The sequence below is a fragment of the Carcharhinus amblyrhynchos genome, chromosome 22, assembly GCF_965287045.1.
Source record: "Carcharhinus amblyrhynchos chromosome 22, sCarAmb.v2.hapA, whole genome shotgun sequence".
NCBI lineage: Eukaryota > Metazoa > Chordata > Chondrichthyes > Carcharhiniformes > Carcharhinidae > Carcharhinus > Carcharhinus amblyrhynchos.
The window spans coordinates 12,171,541-12,194,776 of NC_137345.1; the positions used below are offsets into that span (position 1 = coordinate 12,171,541).

Consider the following 23,236-nt stretch of genomic DNA (forward strand, 5'->3'; position numbering starts at 1 on the left):
TGGCAGTTACCATGAAATGAAGCCAGTACCAAAAACAAAACCTATTTTAATATCCTTTTTCACTTTAACAGTGCATGTAAAAATCTTTAAATACTTCTCCAGGATGCACAGAAGTGTAAGTGGCAGGTTTGACTGATTGGGTAACACTCTCAATCCCAGATGCGGCACGGTGGCACAATGGTTAGCACTGTTGCTTCACAGTGCCAGGAACCTGGGTTCAATTCCAGCCTCGGGTAACTATCCGAATGGAGTTCGCAAGTTCACCTCCATGTCTGTGAGCTTCCTCTGGGTGCTCCAGTTTCCTCCCACAGTCCAAAGATGTGCAGGTTAGTTTGATTGGCCATGCTAAAATTGCCTCTAGTGTCATGGGGATTATCTGGTAAATGCACAGGGTTACAAGGATAAATCTTGAGTAGGATTGTTGTCGGGCCAGGCTTGATGGATTGAGAAGCCTCCTTCTGCACTGTAGGGACCCTACGTGACACAGTCTGGGACTGGAGAACAAAAATCAATGACAACACTCCAGTATAGTATGGAAGGAAAGCCACACTGTCAGCAGTGCTGTCTTTAAACTGAAGCTCCATCTGCTTGGTCAGGTGGATGTAAAAGATCCCCTGCCACTCTTCTGGTGATGAGGAGGGCAGTTATCCCAGGTGCCCAGGCCAATATTCATCCCTCAAGAAGCATTGGAAAGGAGCAGGTTACCTGAGTGTGTGCTAATTCGCTGCTGTGCTTCCTACAGCTGACTACCCTTCAAAAATGACCTCATTGGCTGTAAAGTGCTGTGAGATGTCTGGTAGTGAAAACTGTGATATAAATGCAAGATTTGTATCATATTCACACATACCCATTTTTCAGCAGAACCACTGAACAAACTGATCTCTCTTCATGAGCCATAGTGTATTTTGTGAAATCTCTGTCTTTAACATGAACTCTGACCCCTGTATATCCCAATAATTGTCAATCATTCCTTGAAGACTGTATCAACGCAGAGTTCAGTCATACCAGTATCCGGGAGAAGGAGAGTTGCAGTTCTTTCCCACGTAGCACTGACAGGTGAATTTCTTTGTCATGTACTCCAGATCCTTCAGTGATGCTTGCCCAATGACTGCAAGATATCCGTCCTCATCCCTGCGTATCTTGAAGTTGTTGGGGTTCAAGTGGAGGTAGTCTCTGGACTCCCAGTTCTTCCTTAAGCATCTGCCCTTGTTGCGACACAGCAGCCAGCTGCAGAGCCTCGCCGCGTGTGTCACGTTCAAGATGTAGGCATTCAGGGTATCGTCGACCAGACCCTGCAGCAGTGTGCAGGTATGCTGCGGGAGACAACAAGGATTGGTGAGCATGCTGAAGGTTACAACACAAAGCAGTAAATCCAGTCAGCTGCAATTACGTTCCCGACAACAAGTTCAACAACCCAGTTAAAAAGGAACATTCACTCCTGATGGGGCAGGGAGCGACAGTGGAACAACTCAACAGAATTCCAAAAGTAAATCATAGAAACTCTACAGTGCAGAAGGAGGCCATTTGGCCCATCGAGTCTGCACCGACCATAACCCACCCAGGCCCTGCTCCCGCTAATCTACACATCTCACGACTCTAAGGGGCAATTTTTAGCATGGCCAATCCACCTAACCCGCACATCTTTGGACTGTGGGAGGAAACCAGAGCATCCGGAGGAAACCCACGCAGACTCGGGGAGAATGTGCAAACTCCACACAGACAGTGACCCAAGCCAGGAATTGAACCCAGGCCCCTGAAGCTGTGAGTCAGCAGTGCTAACCACTGTTCTACAGTGCTGCCCAGTACTGCAAGGGCAGACCATGCATTCATCCCCTTAAATGCTGACATGACACTTCTGTTAATAGAATCATAGAATCTTTGCAGTGCAAAAGGAGGCCATTCGGCCCATCGAGTCTGCTCTGACCACCACCCCACCCAGGCCCTATTCCCCACATATTTAATACTCCTGATACTAAGGGGGAATTTAGCACGGCTAACCCACTGAACTAGCACGTCTTTGGACTGTGGGAGGAAACCGGATCACTCTGAGGAAGCCAACGCAGGTAGGGGAAGAACGTCCAAACTCCACACAGACAGTGACCTGAGCTCAGAATTGAGTCTGGGGTCTGTGGCGCTGTGAGACAGCAGTGCCAACCGCTGGGCCACCATGCTGCCCCACAGTAATTTGCATAGTGATTGGAAATAGAAGCCACCCCTGGTCATACCCACACTCTCCCAAAAGGTTGAATGTTGGCAGCATTGAACAGTGAGTAGGCCCTGAGCCACCCTTTCACTGGGGATGTGATACATTTAGTAAGAGAGGTACCAAGACGCAGAAGGATGCAAGTTGGGTGGGATTTTCCAGCTGGGATCGTCCCAAGGCTGGAAATTCCCTCCCGAGGGCAATGGGCCTATGCTTGGCTTGCCAAATTTCCTGAGCCAGCAGTTCGATTGGAGCCACAAACTGCTTATGCACAGAGAAAGCACAAAATCAGCAGCTCTCTGAACAGAAATCTGCCCCCCCCCATCCACAGGTCGGCCAGATACAGCCTCCCCCGCCCCCTCACAGACACTGGGGATCCCCTCAACATTACTGACTCCCTTACTTCCCCTCACCCTCCCCAGACTTCCCTGTACATGGCCCTCCTCATTCTCCCCACCGCCCCCCATCCCCCGGCCCCGATTGCTGAGTGACTTGACCCTTCCTCTCCTCTGCCCCTGTTCAACACAGAGACACAAATCCCCCTTCCCCCCTCCATCAGCACACCTGAAAGTGCTAACTTGGCTTCCCCTCCATGGTAACCAGGCGAACTGCATTAAACTCGCTGAAATGCTCTAACAGGCACGTGACTCGCCCAAACTGCCTGCAGCTGATTTGCCCTAATAATGATGTGGAGATGCCGGCATTGGACTGGGGTGGGCACAGTAAGAAGTCTCACAACACCAGGTTAAAGTCCAATAGGTTTATTTGGAATCACGAGCTTTCAGAGCACTGTTCCGTTATCAGGTGAGTGGCGAGTTGGGTTCACAAACACGGCATGTGTATAGATGAAGAAACATAGACATTAGGTCTACGATGAAGGTTCATGTTGGTTTGTACAACATTAACCTTAGCAGAAGTTTTGTACAATTTTTTATTCATTCATTCAATGTGGATGTCGCTGGCTAGGCTAGCATTTATTGCGCATCCGACTATAATTAAGAGTCAATCATATTGCTGTGGGTCTGGAGTCACATGTAGGTCAGAACAGGTAGGGATGGCAGATTTTCTTCCCTGAAGGTCATTAGTTTTTATGACAAATTGGCAATGGTTATCATTTGACTTTTAATTTCAGATTTTTGCTGAATTCAAACATCTGCCATTGTGGAATTCAAACTCAGGCCCCCAGAGTATTACAAAGAACAAAGGGAACAAAGAAAAGTACAGCACAGGAACAGGCCCTTCAGATCTCCAAGCCTGTGCTGATCATGATTCCCTAACTAAAAAAATAACTTCCGTCCTTGTTCAGTCCGTATCCCTCTATTTCCTCCCTACTCATGTACCCATCCAGATGCCTCTTAAATGTTGCTAATGTGCCTGCATCCACCACCTTCTCTGGCAGCGCGCTCCAGGTACTCACCATTCTCTGCATGAAAAGTCCCCAACACATATCCCCCTTGAACTTGAAATTTTGTCAAACATCTAACTAAAGTTCATATAAACTACATTGATATCCCTTCCCTCATCAATTTTCTTTGTCATCTCTTCAAAAAACTCAACCAAGTTGGTGAGACATGACCTTCCCTGTACAATGCCATGCTGTCTGTCACTAACTAGACCATTTTCCTCCAAATGTGCATATATCCTGTTCCTCAGTATCTTCTCCAACAGCTTCCCCACCACAGAAGTCCGGCTCATCAGCCTATAATTTCCTGGATTATCCCTTCTTCCTTTCTAAACAAGGGATCAACATTAGCTATTCTCCAGTCCTCTGGAACTTTGCCTGTGGTCAAAGAAATGCGAAGATATCTGTTAAGGACCCAGCTATTTCTCCCTCTGTCTCCTGCAGTAACCTGGAATAGATCCCATCTGGCCCTGGGGACTTGTCTACCTTAATGCAATTTAGGATGCTCAACACTTCCTCCTTTGGTATATTGATGTTTTCCAGAGTGTTCCCACACCTATCCCTGACCTCAACATCCATCATGTCCTTCTCCTTGGTGAATACTAATACAAAGTAGTTATTAAGGATTTCACCCACTTTCTGTGGTTCCATGCGTAACTTCCCTCCATTGTCCTTGAATGGGTCTACTCTTCCTCTTGCTACCGTCTTGTTTCTAGTAACCAATAAAGCCTTGGGATTCTCCTTGACCCTATTTAGTAAAGACATTTCATGGTCCCTTTTAGCCCTCCTAATTTCATGTTTAAGTTCCTTTCTACTTACACCATACTCCTCAAGGGCTTTGGTAGTTTTTAGATTCCTAGACCTATCATATGCTTCCTTTTCCCTTTTGATTAAGCTTGCAATTTCTCTTGTCATCCACGGTTCTCGAAACCTGCCAATTCTATGCTTCAATTTTGCGGGGACATGCCTGTCTGCTCTTCAGTCAACTGGCTTTTGCAAGCATCCCACATGCCAGACATGGATTTGTTCTCAAATAGCCACCCCCAAACCACATTGCCCAGTTCCTGTCTAATTTGGATGCAATCGGCCCTCACCCAATTAAGCACCCTCACCTAAGGGTCACTCCTGTCCTTACCCACGACTACGTAAAATCTGATGGAATTATGGTCACTAAGCCCAAAATGCTCCCCTACTGAAACATCAATCACCTGGCCCAACTCATTCCCCAGTATCAAGTCTATTATGGTCCCCTGGCTGGTCGGATTGTCAACATACTGTATCAAAAAGCCCTCCTGGACACAGCTAACAAATTTCTCTCCATTCGAACCCTGTCTGTAAGGGATTCCTAGTCAATATGGGGGAAGTTCATAGAATCCATAGAATCCCTACAGTGCAGAAGGAGGCCATTCAGCCCATTGTGTCTGCATTGACCACAATCCCACCCAACCCCTATTCCCATAACCTTTCATATTTACCCTGATAATCCCCCTGACACTAGGGTTTATTTAGCATAGCCAATCAACCTAACTCTCACATCTTTGGACCATGGGAGGAAATCAAAGTACCCGGAAGAAACCCACGTTGACACAGGGAGAATGTGCAAGCTCCACACAGACAGTAAGTGACCTGCAGCCAGAATTGAACCTGGGTCCCTGGCGCCTTGAGGCAGCAGAGCTAACCTGTTAAAGTTAAAGTCACCCATCTCAACTACCCTGCTTTTTTCACACCTTTTCAGTATCTGACTACACCACTGCTCCTCTGTTTCCTGCGGGCTGTTGGGAGGTCTATAATACACCCCCAACATTGTGATTTCACCCTTCTTACTCCTGAACTCCATCCATAATGTCTTACTGCAAGATCCCTCCAATGTATCCTCCCTCATAGCTATGATCTGCTCGCTAATCAGCAGTTCAACTCCCCCTCTCTTTTGTTTTCCCTTTTGTCCCATCTAAAACAATGATATCCTGGAATGTTAAGTGGCCAGTCCTGTCCCTTCTTTGACCATGTCTCCGTAATTGCAATTACATCATAATTCCATGCAGTAATCCAAGCTCTCAGTTCATCTGCCTTACCTGTTATACTTCTTGCATTGAAGCAAACACACTCCAGACCTACAGTCCTGCTGAGTCCTACAGGCGCACAACGATAATACCATTACACCAGTGCCTGCCCCTGAAAGAACCAGCACAGACTTGAAGGGCTGAGTGACCTCCTTCTATAATGAATGTTCGGCACACTCTTACCACCAGGTATTTTTCCATGACTACCATACAAATTTCAGACTTACTCACCCAGTGTTATTGAGCCACAGTGGATCGCTTCTGTTTTGTTGACTGTTTACAGGTGAAGGGGTTAATGTAATCACAAATTTCCTTTTACTGTGACATGACTACATAAAAGGACACTACTATGGACATCCTCTTAGCAATATGGATCATGAAAAATGAAAAATTTGGAAGAAAATCTTACTTCATTTTGAGTTCTGTTTGAGCTTTCCCAAACAATGATCCCAGCTGCTCCAAGAGATGCAGTTTCTCCAATCGTACTTACAAGATCGGCCTGGGGAAGATTTCATGAAGTTAATTCTTAATATGAAGAGACCCGTCGTGGAAAATCTTTACTAAGTCAATTTGGCAAAGGCTTCTAAACTGTTTGAGTAAAAACAAATGAGCTCCCATGTCATAACTTACAAAGTCTATGTTGTGTTTTGTTCGTCTTCCCACCACAAAGATATGCCATGACTTCAATTGCAACAGGCAGCTTTAACTGGGAAACTGCATAAACCAAAAGAATTCTTATTTGCCCCTACAAAAACCCTTTGACTGCCTTACAACCAATCCAATAAAAATACTGATTACACGTTGGTTTCTCTCCAGGCTACAGAGTTTACAGATGCAACATAGAAAGCATTCTTTCCGCTTGTATCACAGCTTGGTATGGCTCCTGCTCTGCCCAAGACCGCAAGAAGCTACAAAGAGTCATGAATGAAGCCCAGTCCATCACTCAAACCAGCCTCCCATCCATTGACACTGTCTACACTTCCTGCTGCCATAGAAAGGCATCCAGCATAATTAAGGACCCACACGCACCCTGGACATTCTCTCTTCCACCTTCCTCCATCAGGAGAAAGATACAAAGGTCTGAGGTAATGTGCCAACTGACTCAGAATTGCTTCTTCACTGCTGCCATCAGACTTTTGAATGGACCTACCTCGCACTAAGTTGATCTTTCTCTACATCCTAGCTATTATTGTAACACTACATTCTGCACTCTCTCCTTTCCTTCTCTATGAATAGTATGCTTTGCCTGTATGGTATGCCAGAAACAATGCTTTTCACTGTTTACTAATACATGTGACAATAATAAATCAAATCAAATCAAAAAGACTGACAAGCCAGAGAAGTACTGAGGAAGCACTGCACTGTCAGAGGTGGTTTTTTTTTGGATGTGATATTAAACCGAGGCCTCATCTGTTCTGTTTGGGTGAATATAAAAAGTCCCACGATACTATTTTGTAGAGGTTCTCTGTGATTCCCTGACCAATTGGGTGGCACAGTGATTAGCAGTGCCGCCTCACAGCGCCAGGAACCTGGGTTCGATTCCCAGCTTGGGTCACTGTCTGTATGGAGTCTGCACTTTCTCTCCATATCTGTGCGGGTTTCCTCCTGGTGTTCCGGTTTCCTCCCACAGTCTGAAAGACGTGCAGGTTAGGTGCATTGGCTATGCTGGATTCTCCACTCAGTGTACCCGAACAGGCGCCAGAGCGGGGCGATTAGGGGGTTTTCACAGTAACTCCATTGCAGTGTTAATGTAAGCCTACTTGTGACACTAATGCTTAAACAATATTAACCCTTCATTCAACATCACTACAAGCAGAATATCTGGTCACAATCACATTGTTGTTTATGGGATTTTCTGGGTGCATTTTGTTGCCAAGTTTTCCATATTACAGTGGTGGCTACACGTTGAAAAGTATTTCACTTGCTGTAAAGCACATTGAGACATCTGGTAAGTCCTTCTTTCTCTTTCGCAATAGGAATTTAAACATGCTGTTGACACGTCATGATTGAAAACAGTATTCTAGTCCCAATCATTCCACAGTCATTTGTATCAAATCAGATGACATTCCAACCATTAGCTGGTTATAAAAGCAGCACTTTGCATGCATTGGAAAGAGTCAAACGCAAATACAGAGAATACAGGATGGCGCAGTGTTGAGCACTGCTGCCTCACAACGCCACAGATCCATGTTCAATTCTGGCCTTGGAGTTTGCACTTTCTCCCCGTGTCTGGGTTTCCGCCGGGTTCTCCAGTTTCCTCCCACACTCCGAAGATGTGCGAGTTAGGTGGATTGGCCACGCTAAATTCCCATTTAGTGTCAGGGGGATTAGCAGGGTAAATAAGTGGGGTTATAGGAATAGGACCTGGATGGGATTATGGTTGGTACAGACATCGATGGGCTGAATGGTCTCCTTCTATACTTAGGGACTCTATGAAGAGTGACAGACTACTCCCTGTGAAGTGTCGAGCAGATAAACTGCAAAGAAAAATTCAAGAAGTTCAAGGCTTGCGAATGAGGGAGAGGACAACTAAAGAGTGGAACTCAATGGGCAAATTTTCCTGTCTCACCCACCATGGGAATCATAACGGTCGATGGGAGGACCAGAGAAAGGACTGTTGACCTTGGGTGGGATTCTGTGGTTTCAGGGCGAGAGTGACTGGAAAATCCCACCTAATGTATCAAAAAATATTTAATGGAATTGTTACAAGGCACCCAGAGTCTATAAGACCGTAAGATATGGATGCAGAATTAGGCCATTCGGCCCATTGAGTCCATTCCACCTTTCAATCATGGCTGATAAGTTTCTCAATTTCCTGTCTTTTCCCGTAACCTTTGATCTCTTTACCAATCAAGAATGTTTCTATCCCTGTCTTAAATACACTCAATGACCTGGCCTCCACAACCTTCTGTGGCAATGCCTTCCATGGACTCGCCACCCTCTGGCCGAAAAAATTCCTCCTCATCTCGATTCTGAAGGGTTGTCCCTTTACTCTGAGTCTGCCCTCGGATTCTAGTCTCTCCTTCTAATGGATACATCTTCCCCATATCCACTTTATCCCAGGCCTTTCAGTATTCTGTAAGTTTCAATGAGATCTCCCCCCGCTCCCCCCATCTTTTTAAACACCATCAAGTACAGACCCAGAGTCCTCAGACACTCCTCGTATGTCAAACTTTTCATTCCTGGAACCATTTCGTGAGCTTTCTCTGGACCCTCTCCAAGGCCAGCACTCCCTTCCTTAGATACGGAGCCCAAAGTTGCTCACAATTTTCCAAATATGGTCTGACCAGAGTCTTATAAAGCCTCAGCAGTACATCCCTGCTTTTGCATTCTAAGTTCTCAAACCATAGTATGGTCATGTGAACCAAGAGTCTGAGTTACTATGGCCGGCAACATACAATTTTACTTGCATGTTGCAGACTGGAGTTATGGATAGTAATGATAGGGGCCCCAAAGTAATTTCTTGCACATCCAAAGATGTGCAGGTTAGGTGGACTGCCGTGCTAAATTGCCCCTCAGTGTCCCAAGTTGTATAGATTGGGGGAATTATCATAGAATCCCTAGAATCATAGAGCCCCTACAGTGCCGAAGGAAGCCATTTGGCCTACTGACCATGATCCCACCCAGGCTCTATTCCAGTAACCCCCCCTGCTAACCCCCCGACACCAAGGGCCAGTTTAGAATGGCCAATCCACCTAACATCTTTGGACTTTGGAATTAACAGGGTAAATAAGTGGAGTTGTGCGTTCAGGGCCTGGGTAAGTTGCGGTATTGGAAAGTCAGTGCAGAATCCGATGGGCCGAACGGCCTCCTTCTGCACTGTTGGGATTCTATGACTCTATGATCTTGTGGCTGACCGGGAATCCCTCTCACTCTGCCGTTGACATTTGTTGAAAGGATTCGTAGGCTGACATTAAACTTCTCTGGCTGCTTGAGAAACCTTAGCCATTGAGTTCTGAAGTTGGAGGCAGAGCAGCCAATTATTGCTCCACCAGCCCTCCCTGTTCAGTGAAGTAGATAAGATAAATGCACAATATTACTTAAAAGTAAGCCAGAAAAGCAGGGCAAACAGATAACAGAAAATAAAATACTTATGGAGTGCGAAATATTTGGACTAAACTTGGAGTAGCACAGGAAAAATCATTAAGAGCGTTTGAATTTGAAGGAAATGAGTTAATGTGCTCGAGGGATGAACTTTGATGGATTTCTCTTGTACCAGGGTTTGTTTGATCTTTTATAATCGCCAGGCAAACAAACGGTCCCTGATTATCTCACGGAGAAAAGGATGACAGCACCGACTGGAAGGAAAAAGCATATCCCAACGATACGATTCTGAGAACTAAGGGTTCAGCTTTGTTGGCATGGCAACTGTGGTTGAAGTTGTTAAGTGTTTCCACGCTGGAATAATGTTTGCCAACTGACTGGCGCAATTCATCAAAATGATGTCGGTAACTAGGTTCAGCGCCAGCCAACGCTGGAACTCGAACCTCAGTCCACAGTATGGTCATGTGAACAATAACATGCAGAGTGGTTGGGTGGTCAGAGAGTGGGCATCAGGAAGGGAAAGAGGTGGAAATAAAAAGGTTGATCTCACAGTAACGCATTGCCTGAGGGACCCTGCACAGAGCTGTAAAGCATCAAGTCAAAACCGTCTGTGATATAAACCCAAAGGAGAGTTTTACTTTCCTCACACAGTATGGTAAAGTATTTGATCCTGCCTTTTCTGCTGTTCTTCTTGAATACTAAGTATTGTACATCTGGACTATTAACTGTTACCTAGTGCAGCTCCTTAAACTAAAGTTCATTTATTAGTCACAAGTAAGCTGACGTTAACATTGCAATGGATTTAGTGTGAAAATCCCTGAGTCACCACATTCCAGTGTCTGTTCGGGTACACTGGGGGGAGAATTTTGCATGGCCAACGCACCTGACCAGCATGTCTTTCGGACAGTGAGAGGAAACTGGAGCATCCGGAGGAAACCCATGCAGATATGGGAGAAACACATGGACTCTGCACAGACAGTGACTCAAGCTGGGAATTGAACCCGGGTCCCTGGCGCTGGGAGGCAACCAGTGCTTACCAACTGTGCCACCGTGCCATTGGTATTGTCAATGTAGTGTAGCAAGGTAAGGCTTGAACTCCAACTGAACTAACAGTTTAATTAACAGAACAACCATATACATTACAGAGCAAAGAAAAGGGTCTTAAACTCCTCAGGCCCAAATCTTCGACTGCTGGGAAAGTCTAGGCAAGTCTAAGCGAGACCTGACTCAGTTCCCCATTGGACCAGCGGTTCATGCAAAACTTTTATGCAAATACCTCTAAAAGGGTGATGACGCCACTGTCAAGCACCAGACTCAGCCCTTCGATGGGAGCAGAGGACTTAGGAGCAGAAGTAGGCAATTTAGCCTTTCAAGCCTGCTCCACCATTTAATCAGATTATGGCTGATCTCTCCCTGGTCTCAAATCTACCTTCCTACCTGTTCCCCATATCCCCTTCACCCATTTTTAAAATCAGAAATATGTCTAGCTCCTTCTTGAAACCATCCATTGATTCAGATTCCACCGCGCTGTGGGGCAGTGAGTTCCACACATTCACCACCCATTGCGAAGGAGTAATTCCTCCTTATCTCAGTTCTAAATCTCCCACCTCTCAACCTGTACCTAGTTCTAGATCGCCCCATAAGAGGAAATGCTTGGTGTAACTTGACTTTATCAATCCCTTTTGGTATTTTATATACCTCGATGTTAATTACATTTATTAATTGAAGCTTTAATCACATTGAGGTGATGGACATCAACTGGAGATTCACATGTGCCCCCCTACTGAGCAGAGTGAACATGTGGTGATTGGGTTTTGGAGTTGCATGTTTTTAGTGGCTCTGGAAGTGGGGGAAGGGGGAGGGGTGAGAAGGGTGGAAATGGGAGGAATCATAGATCATAGAACCTTACAGTGCAGAAAGAGGCCATTCGGCCCATCGAGTCTGCACCGAGCACAATCCCACCCAGGCCCTACCCCCACATCCCTACATATTATACCCACTAATCCCTCTAACCTACACATCCCTGGACACTAAGGGGCAATTTCTTAGCACGGCCAATCAACCTAACCCGCACATCTTTGGACTGTGGGAGGAAACCGGAGAACCCGGAGGAAACCCACGCAGACATGAGGAGAATGTGCAAACTCCACACAGCAGTGACCTGAGCCCTGAATTGAACCCAGGACACTGGAGCTGTGAAGCAGCAGTGCTAACCACTGTGTTACCATGACATCCGTAAAATTGCTCTGTAAAGAAGAGTTTATGAATGGAGAGACTGAATGCCAGCATTATTCCTTCACCACCTGCCTTTCTGGATTGAAATATTCTGCACTGTCAAATATCAGAAGAATTCCAGGCAAATACAAGAGCTTTGGCAGTGCCGGCTACCTGCTCCTGATTCAGGACATTTCCACTATGTACAGCTACCCGTGGCGACCCCTGGCTGCCCACTGCACCCCTTGGCACTGTCAATCACTAATTGCTGTCTCTTGTTATTTTGCTACCATTGCTAAGTGTTACTGTCCTTTGCCCTGGCACTGTGCAGCAGCATAAAAAAGCAAATAGAATACAAGTGAAATCTCACCACAGATCATGGAAAATGACCTTAGATGTGATTGAAAATTATACAAATAATATATCACGCTGCCCGGGTTTACCGCTAGATCCCAGCTGACCAATAATGAGAAAACCGCAGCCTGAGTGTCTATTTGTATTGGCATTCAGTTCCTATATTATTATGTCTGAAATGGGTTGCTGCTTTATTTACCCTTCCCTTTCCATAGTTTTATTTGTACCATGCATGACTTCCTGCCCAAGGTAGGGATCTCGGAGTCAATGATACTTGTACTTCACTCCCTGGTAATAGACAAGCAGAAGAGGAGCGACTGAACTCCCCTGTCTACTGGAGAATAGTCCTTTTGGTATGGTGTTGTCAGACTTTTTACTGGAGAATAAACAAGGATCAAGGATTCATTGCATGGTTTACGAATTTTACTTTATTAAAATCTCTCTCCAACTTTCTCTTGTTCATTCTCAGGCTGTGATCATCATTGGCAAGGCATGATGACACAGTGGTTAGCACTGCTGCCTCACAGCGCCAGGGACCCAGGTTTGATTCCGGGCTAGGGTCACTGTCTGTGTGGAGTCTGCACATTCTCCCTGTGTCTGCGTGAGTTTTCTCTGGGGTGCTCTGGTTTCCTCCCACGGCCTGAAAGACCCTGCTGGTTAGGTGGATTGGCCATGCTAAATTCTCCCTCAGTGTGTGCAAACAGGCGCTGGAGTTTGGCAACTAGAAGATTTTCACATTAACTTCATTGCAGTGTTAATGTAAGGCAGCTTGCGACTAATAAGTTTAAAAAACGTCATTGCCCTTGAATACATGGTGGTGAGTTGCCTTTTCTGCAGTCCATCTAGAGTAGGTACAACCACAATGCTTTATCCTGTTAAGGGTTTTGCTAAGAATTAAAAGTTAACTGCAGTGATCAACAAGGCCCATGAGGTTGGCTTCTTGGAGTACCTGATTGAGATAATGGTTGCCCAACCAATCAGGGAACGTCATCTGTATGTATTATGGGGAATGTTAGGGTTAGTGATCTTCTGAATTCTGATTTAGGAGTAGAATTGAGTTTGTAAATAAAACAAATCAGGTGAAGGAACACCAGCCTCTGAGGAGCTATTTCATCAACCACATTACTATGGACCAGACCAGGAAAGAATGGTGGATTTCCTCCCTTGAAAGTTATTAATAAACCATAGCAAACTATTTCTTTCATGATTATTATTGACTAGCATTTCATTCCATATTTACTAATTAATTGAATTTTTGTGGCACAGTGGTTCGCACTGGTGCCTCATCGGGCCAGGGACTCGGGTTCAATTTCCAGCTTGGGTCACTGTCGGTTTCGAGTTTGCATATTCTCCTCATGTCTGCATGGGTTTCTTCCGGCTGCTCCGGTTTCCTCCCACAATCCAAAGATGTGCGGGTTAGGTGGATTGGCCATACTAAATTTTTCCTTAGTGTCAGGGGGACTAACTAGGGTAAATATATGGGATTACAGGGAGGGGGCCTGTGTGGGATTGTGGTTGGTGCAGACTCGATGGGCTGGATGGCCTCCTTCTGCACTGTGGGATCCTAAGGTATTCCTCCATCTTTCCCCCATGGTAGGATTTGAATTCAAATCCTTAGAGTATCAGTTCAGGCTCTGAATTATGAATCCAGTAACGTTACCACTATGCTAGTGCTCCCTAATCCATTTATAGAGTCATAGAGGTTTACAGCATGGAAACAGGCCCTTCAGCCCAACTTGTCCATGCTGCCCCTTGTTTTAACCCTAAGCTAGTCCCAAGTTTGGCCCATATCCCATATTTAGTCCAAAGATGTGCGGGTTAGGTTGATGTGTCACGCTAAAATTGCCTCTTAGTGTCCTGACACGTGTAGGTTAGAGGGACGAGTGGGTAAAATATATAGGGATAAGGGGTTAGGGCCTGGGTGGGATTGTGGTCAGTATAGGCTCGATGGGCCAAATGGCCTCTTTCTGTAAAGTAGGATTTCAATGATTTCTATGATTTCTGTATCCCTCTATACCCATCTTACCCATGTAACTATCTAATTGGTTTTTAAAAGAAAACATTGTACTCGCCTCTACTGCTGCCTCTGGCAGCTCATTTCAGACACTCATTACCCATTGCGTGACAAAAATTGCCCCTCTGGACTCTTTGGTATCTCTCCTCTCTCACCTTAAACCTACACCCTCTTTCTTAAAACCTTACTCTTTGACTAAGCCTTTGGTTACCTGCCCCAAAATCTCCTTTATCTCAGTGTTAACTTTCTTCCGATTACACTTCCTTGAAACCTTTCCGTATTAAAAGGCGTCACGTAAATGCAACTCATTGCCATTTTACATCAGACACTACACAACCTCAACAACTGGCTTCACAGAGCTTGCCAATTAAATTCCGCTTCAGATTTGTCGTTAGATTCTGACGTTAGCTCACCGTTTATCTTCTTCTTACCTCAGAGAGGGTTTCATTCATCGAGTTACGGTAGAGTATTCTGGTGTAAGGATAGACTGGGAGAGAATAGTTCTCCTTGGAAAGTGCTGCCACCCTCATTGCCTCCTGGATACGGTGCTGCACAAAGAGCTTTGCATTGTCGGAAGACTTGAATATTCTAGACAGATAAATGCTTGGGTAGAGAGCCGTGCTTTCTTGCCATAACCAGAGCAGTTCATTGTTCCGTGATATTGCCCGTGGTGGACACACCCCTGTGTAGGTTCCATTCCTATTCTTGTGCAAATAGTTGTAACAATTGGGGAACAAGTAATATCCCCATAACTGTTTTGGCCTTAGTTTCTTTCCCAGCTGCAGGGACTTTAATAGAAATTCTTTCGCTGATTCTTCAAATTGTGCCATGGCAATTCTGGCTGCCATTCGCCAAGTCAAGGAAAGGTCCTTCTGCTGAACTAACTCGATGGACTGGCGTTGGTAGATTAACTTGTGGTGCCAGTTTCGGCTCCAGACGGGCCTCCAGTGTTCCCAGTCAATAACCGCTAACCCATTGGAATTGTTGGACGGGATTAAGTCCTGGATATCCTGCTCAGCCTTTTGCAAGTGCTCATCCATCTTAACCTGCTGCGGGATGCCGCCATCGATCTCCTGCCCCGTCGTCTCGTCGTAGTGAGGGTAGTAACCGAGCATGTGGTGGTAGAAGATCCGAATGTCCTGCTGAAACAGGCTTCTCCGCGTGGTCGATACGATCGGAAAAGACGTCAGGTTAAAAGCCAGCCCAAACTTCCTTGTGCACATCTCCGTGGGTGCATTCCACACCGCGAGGAATGGGAAGTCCTCTCTGAGTGGAAGTGCAGTCTGAAGTTGGGGCTGGCTGATACAAAGCGGAACCAATGAGAGGTGCCAAAAAGTGACCAAACCGTAAGTGCAGCCGCTAAAACCTCGGAAAAGGTTGAATGGGTCCATCATGGGAATGGTTACTTGCAGCTTCTAAAGAAAAAGTAGGCAGAAACAAAAATAGATCGTTTGAAAATGTACACATTAAACCCCATTTGAAATGTAAAACCAGGCATTATTGTGTAGCACATTGCCCCTTATTGCCAAGCCTGATATACCAACAAAAGAATGTAATCTCCCAGTTGATCAGATAAGAGGTTGAGTCGTTGGAACTGCAAAATACACTGTGGGCACATGTACTCGTATTAAATTTTCATGCGTTCCATTCAATAATTGCCTTGGAGAAAAACATACAATAATTTGGTCTGAGTGCATTAATGGTTCATATTAATAGTCCCAACGGGGACTGCACTTCAGAAAATTTCATTGGCTGTCCTGGGACAACTTGAGATCATAGAATGTGATGTATAAATACAAGTCATAAAGTCCTACAGTACAGAAGGAGGCCATTCAGCCCATCAAGCCTGCCTGTTCTATATTTATATAGGAAGAACTTCAAGTCTTTCAGCACGACAGAAACAGAAGCTAATAAAATGATAATTAATATCTTTATGACAAAAAAAGTTGCATTTAGTTACTAGTTGTGGTACTTACTGTGTATAAACTGGCTGGTGGACTTGCACTAAACATTCCAAATGAGCTATATTAATGCAAACTTTTTATTTTTTCTTTACTCTCCATCTTCTACATGCCTGCATTCCCCTAAACGTAACTACAGAGATTTCAGAAATTATAGATGTGGTTCCTATCTTTACTATCTACATAGAACATAGAACATAGAACATAAAACATTACAGCGCAGAGCAGGCCCTTCGGCCCACGATGTTGCGCCGACCAGTTAAAAAACAATGACCCACTAACCTAAACCAATCCCTTTTCGTCCATAAACCTATCCACGGATCTCTTAAACGCCCCCAAACTAGGCGCATTTACAACCGCAGCAGGCAGGGCATTCCAATCCCTCACCACCCTCTGGGTAAAGAACCTATCCCTCACATCCGTCCTATAACTACCCCCCCTTAATTTAAAGCCATGCCCCCTCATGCTAGCTTTCTGAATCCGAGGAAAAAGGCTATCACTGTTCACCCTATCTAAACCTCTAATCATCTTATATGTTTCAATAAGATCCCCTCTTAGCCGCCTTCTTTCCAGCGAAAACAACCCCAAATCCCTCAGTCTCTCCTCATAGGACCTCCCCTCCATACCAGGCAACATCCTGGTAAACCTCCTCTGCACCCTCTCCAAAGCCTCCACATCCTTCCTGTAATGTGGGGACCAGAACTGCACACAGTACTCCAAGTGCGGCCGCACCAGAGTTGTGTACAGTTGCAACATGACGCTGCGACTCCTAAATTCAATCCCCCTACCAATAAACGCCAAGACACCGTATGCCTTCTTAACAACCCTATCTACTTGATTCCCAACTTTCAGGGATAAAAGTTGTATGGCATGTATGGCATTATCTTGGTTGCAGCATATAAAGTTGTTCTGGAAAATTGTGCTTGCTCTTCCTGTATGTGCTGTGCCTCATCATTACTCTCTGCTCAGGTATTGAAGAGTCCAGCTTTACACAGGGTCGTAGACTGAGCTGAGGTTGGAGTCAGGTCCCAGGACTGATGTTTTGTAAATCAGTGGAATAGAAGTCATATGAGTTCGACACAAGGGAAGACATTTGCCCGATTACTGCCCGTACTTAGATAACATGAGGTAGAGTTAGAGACGATTGCCGGAATTTTTTCGCCATGCCCGCCCGAGGCATTAAGATCCCACCCGAAGCCAACAGAGAATGCCGTTCCGTGAGTCGCGCCCGCTCCAGCGGGCATGCCGGTAGTGGATGTCAACACAGTGAGCTTGCAGCAATGATGAAGGGTGTGTTGGGTGGCACATTTGGAGGGTACAATAAAGACAAGTTCAGTGGAGCTGGGATGACAGAATGAATAAAAGATAAAGAAATTAAATTAGGTTATGCCTGAGGTATGCTGAAAGTTATAGGTAAGGGATGGGTAGCTGGTCAAGCTTTTTATTGCATTCTGTCAGAAACTGGAAGAAAGATGTTGGAAGAGTCTCCTCATGCATTGGACAAACATTCATATTTAGGGTTCATATCTAGACATGGACAAGTTGGGCCAAAGGGCCTGTTTCCATGCTGTAAAACTTGATGTAAACTTTTATGATTGGCTTGAGCAAAGGGAAATAAGAAATGCATGAAAGAGGAAATTAATATCTTTTAGATAGAGCTTCAACAATAGAGGAGATCCAAGAAATTGGACGGCACGGTGGCACAGTGGTGAGCACTGCTGCCTCACAACTCCAGGAACCTGGGTTCGATTCTTGGCTTGGGTCACTGTTTGTGTGGAGTTTGCCCATTCGCCCCGTGTCTGCGTGGGCTTCCTCTGGGTGATCCGGTTTTCTCCCACAATCCCACAATATGCAGGTTAGGTGCATTGGCCATGCTAAATTGTCCCTTAGTGTCCTGGGATGTTTAGGTTAGAGGGATTAGCAGGGTAAATATGTGGGGTTACTAGGTGGGATTGTTGTCAGTACAGACCTGATGGGCTGAATGGCCTACTTCTGCACTGTAGCGTTTCTATGATTCTATAAAGTTGTTGGGAGCAAGGCCGAGAATTTGTTTTGTGTCAGTTTGGCTGGATGTCTGGATTGCAGATTTGAAGGGATCTACACTGTTGATTTTGTGGGGTCTGGACTGCGGGTTTAAAGGTGTACTTCATCCACTTGCCCTTGCTTTATGTGCATATCACTTTAGTAATACCAATAGGAAAAAAAGGATAGAAACCAGCAGAGTGTGGCAACCCTGCAAATAGGCAATGGTTAGCAAAATGTCTTGGGGGGCCATACTTGGAACCCAGATGAGCTATGTTTGTGTTGCCCACCACAGGTCCACATAGAACTATCTCTCAGCCTACTCTGCTGTCACCTGATTGTACATCACTGATGATCATAGAATTATAGAAACCCATTGCAGAAGGAAGCCATTTGGCCCATCAAGTCTGCATTGACAATAGTCCTACCCAGGTCCTATCACCTTAATCCCACATATTTACCCTGCTGATCCCTCTAAACTACACATCCCAGGACACTAAGGGTCAATTTATTTACCCCACTAATCCCTCTAATTTACTCATCCCGGGATGCTAAGGGGCAACTTAGCACATCCAACGCACCTAACCTGCACATTCTTTGGACTGTGAGAGGAAACCGGAGCACCTGGAGGAAACACACGCAGACAATAACCCAAGCCGGGAATCAAACCTGGGCCCCTGGAGCTGTGAGGCAGCAATGCTAACCACTGTGCCACTTTGCCCCCTGATGTAGATTATCGATTTAATCTCACTTTTTGCATTACGTTGAGCTACATTAAGATCAAACAGCAAGTGCAGATGCCTGTCTGGTAACACACTGTTCCAGAGTGGTGGAAACACAAGCTAATCTGAGCTGCAAATAGACTCCTTTGGTAAACCCTGGGGGAGCAGATGGAAAGGAGGAGAGGCGTCTTCTATCTGTTGTGGGGAAGGAGCCTCGACTACTGCTGCCACAGAAGGCACCTCTGAGTTGAAATGTCCAGTTGGTTGCCCTCCAGAGTCCTCTGCAGTCTTGTCCATTGGAAGCCAGCAGTCAGCAGGTGTGCTGCAGCCACTGGGTTTACACTGCGTAGAAGCACTCGGTTAGACAGTCACAGGGAAGGCAGGCACTCAGGGAATGCACAAGTATCATTGCTGACTTCTGGATGCAATGTGGCATTTTTTTTTCATTTATAAATTTGGTTTGGAATGTTTACTTTGTGGTGATTTTTTATTTTTGCATTGTGGCCAAGTAACAGTGTAACGAGAATGCTTGTGAGAATTTGTGGTTCTTAGTATCAGACTTCGATGAGTTTTTTGAGAGGCATCATAGGCAAAAAAGGGGATTTTGGAGGTTGTCTCCTCCCTTCCTCTTTCTCCTCCTCCTCTTGTCCATGTTTCAAGCCTCTCAGCCTCTCCTCATACAACAGGTGGCAAGGGACATTGCTTCGTAAAGCTGAGGTTATGCAGCCTACAGCAGACCACCATGAATCTGCTTTGCTGGGCACTGCAGCTCTCCCGCTAACGTTCACCAGAGCGGTCCCGGGAGCAGAAGCTTGTAAGCCAACTCCCATGTGCCCATGCATGCACAAATTCAACACTGAAGGCGTCAGCAGATAGTCCTTGCCACCTAGTGGCTGCTGTCTGGTTTACCATTGGTGGTTCAAATGCGGCTGGCAGGGTGGGCTAGTGCAGAGCAATGGCAACTTGACTGCTGCCAAGATACCAGCCCTGACCTGTATGATTTGCTGTCTGTGGTCACACATGGCAAGGGAGTGGAATCCTTTTCAGTTCCAGCATCGGGGAGATGGGAAATGCGGCACCTGCAAAGTTACAAAACACCACAGGCTGCAAACACCTGCAAAAGTGATGTACTTGCAGCCAATGGAACTCTGTAACAAGGGAAAGCCTAATGAAACCCTATGTTCACACTGCCTGCTCATCTCTGGCATCTCTGGTTAGCTCTGTTTGAATAAAGAGCTTCAAGTGACATACTTCACAGAACAGCCAACGGCAAATTGAGTGATGATGTTACAAATGACTCCAGTTTCAGCCTGGAAGGAGCAAGATGCATAAAGGCCATCGCACTGATAACTTTCAGAACTACCGGTAATGTAGTTTTTGCTCTATCTGAGATTACAGTTATGGCAATAATGGGAAGAGACGATGGATCTCCTTACTGAAGCAGATGTCTCATGCGCTATTATTCACTGACATTCAGGTAGAAAATTCTCTTCCCTGCACCTGGATATTGCTTCTTACTGAGACCCCTTCTCCCCTACTGCTTCCTGCAACTTATCTCGCTCTGTGCAGTAGCTGCTCTCCCCCCAAGTTAAGTTGGGGATGCTGACCACTGCCTCCACATCTGGGGGGGGCAACTGGTTTTGTGCAGAAGCCTTGAAGTCACCAAAAACTCCTTCTGTTTCTGCTCCACTCCCTGTGGACCTCTGCAAAGTGAAACAAATGTCCAAAGATGTGCGGGTTAGGTGGATTGACCGTGCCAAATTGGTAAATATGTGAGTTACGGGAATAGGGCCTAGGCGGGATTGTTGTAGATGCAGGTTTGATGGGCCAAATGGCCTCCTTCTGCATTGTAGGGATTCTATGATTCTATGAAATACGGAAAGAAACAAAACTTGTAGAGTCAGAGGAAGAACTGGAAGAAATCTATCACCAATTAACCTATAAACAGTTGATAATCACTTTGAATAGAGCTGCTGAGGGGATGTTCCCAGTGCTGAACTTCAGCTGTGTGTGGTTATGTGTGGATACTAACTAGAGCCATTGAGCTCCAAAAATGGTAGCCCTGGCATCAAAATCCATGTTGTGCACATGACTGATTGTCCTGATCCATACGCTCTGCATATATCTAATAGACATTCATTAGGTGTGCAGGCTAAAACCTGCACCAATACTGATTTGCCCCACAAGGGGAGGCGATGGGCTAGTGTTATCATCACTAGACTATTAATCCAGAAACTCAGCTAATGTTCTGGGCACCTGGGTTCGAATCCTGCCACAACAGGTGGTGGAATTTGAATTCAACAAAAACTATCTGGAATTAAGAGCCTACTGATGACCATGAAACCAGTGTTGATTGTCAGAAAAGCCCATGTGGTTCACTAACATCCTTCAGACAAAGGAACCTGCCGACCTTACTTGGTCTGGTCTACATGTGACTCCAGAGCCATAGCAATAGATTGACTCTCAACTGTCCTCTGGCCTAACAAGCCTCTTCTTCTCTAGGGCAACTAGGCATGGGCAATAAATGCTGGCCAGCCAGCGACACACATGTGCCATGAATGAATAAAAAAAAAGTTTGTAAAACTCTCATGGTGGCACCCAAATTTCATGTAACATTGAGCCTAATTTATTACCCAGTAACTCAGTGCTGCCTGTCTGTACTGCTTCAAAGCAGGGACTCATTTGAAAACCAAATCAGTTTTGTCAAAATGTAGAAGCATACAGCACAGCAAAAGACCAGTCAGCCCAATGTGTCCCTGACTGCCTTTTGTAAAAGTTTTCCCATCCAATTAATCCCTCTACTGCTATAGTCCTGAAGAGGTCACTATAACCAATAATAAATATAAAGACTACAGATTAAATTGATCAAAGTAACGTATTCCCCAGTGACTAAATCCGGGACTCCAGGGGGCTCAACTTTTAGATGTAACGAACTCAAACTCTGACTAAGAACACAAGTGACCAAAAACCCTGCGTAAAGCAATGAAGAACATCTCAATAAATGAACTGGCTCAACCGTGCATATGCAGGATACGCAGATAGACCCACTGAAGGTACATACATCGGATCAGCTCATGCTTGCATTAAAAAGTTCCAAACATACAAGCGCATTTAATTTTAAATTGTGAGCTAGCTTTATCAAAAGGTAGAAGTACACAACACAAGAAACAGTCATTCAGCCCAATCTGTCCCTGACAGCCCTTTGTGAAAGTTTAACCATCCAATTAGTCCTGATAACTTGCTCTTTCATTTTAGCCCTGAGAAAGGCTAATCTATCGATAAAGAATTCAATCTATTGCCTTTTTGTTTACATATCAATCAAGAGACCACATCTAAGATTACTGAGAACTGCAGTACAGTTGCCCTTTAATGACAGAGAACTGAGCTAGCAGCTTGAATGTTAAATTTACCTTCCTCTGGCTACTTTTGAAGGTATCCACTTGGAGCTCTCCTGGTGTTTGTTGATCTGCTTCAGATTGTTCTGAGCATCAAGTCAGGTTGTAAGCATATTTATATAATTCCCTTTGAGTCAGTCTGCGTCGGATGTTGGATCATTTAGATGACGGGTGTGACATTGCTAAATAGAGATGTGTGGGATGACTGTAAACCTGTTAACCATTAGTAGCATTTGGCTCCAGCTGTTGTGAAAGATCAGCCGTCTAAAATTACACGACATTATTACACATATTTTTTATTATAGATTGTTTATTAAGTTTCTTGATGTTTCTGATGAGTTTTACTTCACAGGATGTGAAGTTTGTGCAGCTGGAAATTAGTTCACTGAATCCATAGCTGAGGCTTTACTGGAATTTTCCGGATAACACAACATTCCAATAAATATGTTCCTAGTGGTTTGGAAGGTAGCAGTAACCAGAAGTAGACAAACCTTGCAACCTCAAGAGAAGTGTTTTTTTATAAATATTTCTCTCCCTCCCAAGTCGTGGCATCCTCTGTTCTGCGAGGACAACTTAGTAAATGTCAGTTAAGTGCGTATTCAAAAGCAGTTCAATTGGCGGCAATTCAAGATCTTGTTGTGATTAAGGACTCCAAATTGGCAGTGTATGTTCATCACTTAAAATGGTGGTTCTTCTTACCCATGATCCTTAGAGTAAGTGAAACCACTCTATAAGTTTCTATGATGCTTATGGGTCTAAATTAATTGTAAATGCAAGCCTGGCATTAAAGGTTGGGCTTAAACAAACAACACATGAGGCAGAAACTTTGAATATTTTTCCAAAGT

General features: G+C 45.1%; 1 protein-coding gene across 1 annotated transcript; it reads right to left on the minus strand.

The window, feature by feature from the left end:
- Window positions 1–543: 543 nt before the first annotated feature.
- Window positions 544–22,447, minus strand: LOC145356885 (hyaluronidase PH-20-like). The gene is made up of 4 exons (XM_080209858.1): window positions 22,407–22,447; window positions 14,723–15,706; window positions 6,075–6,164; window positions 544–1,313 (listed from the first exon to the last, which is right to left on the minus strand). Exons 2-4 carry the CDS (start codon window positions 15,683–15,685, stop codon window positions 996–998), a joined length of 1,371 nt encoding a protein of 456 aa, XP_080065984.1. The 5' UTR covers window positions 15,686–15,706; window positions 22,407–22,447; the 3' UTR covers window positions 544–995.
- Window positions 22,448–23,236: the final 789 nt, after the last annotated feature.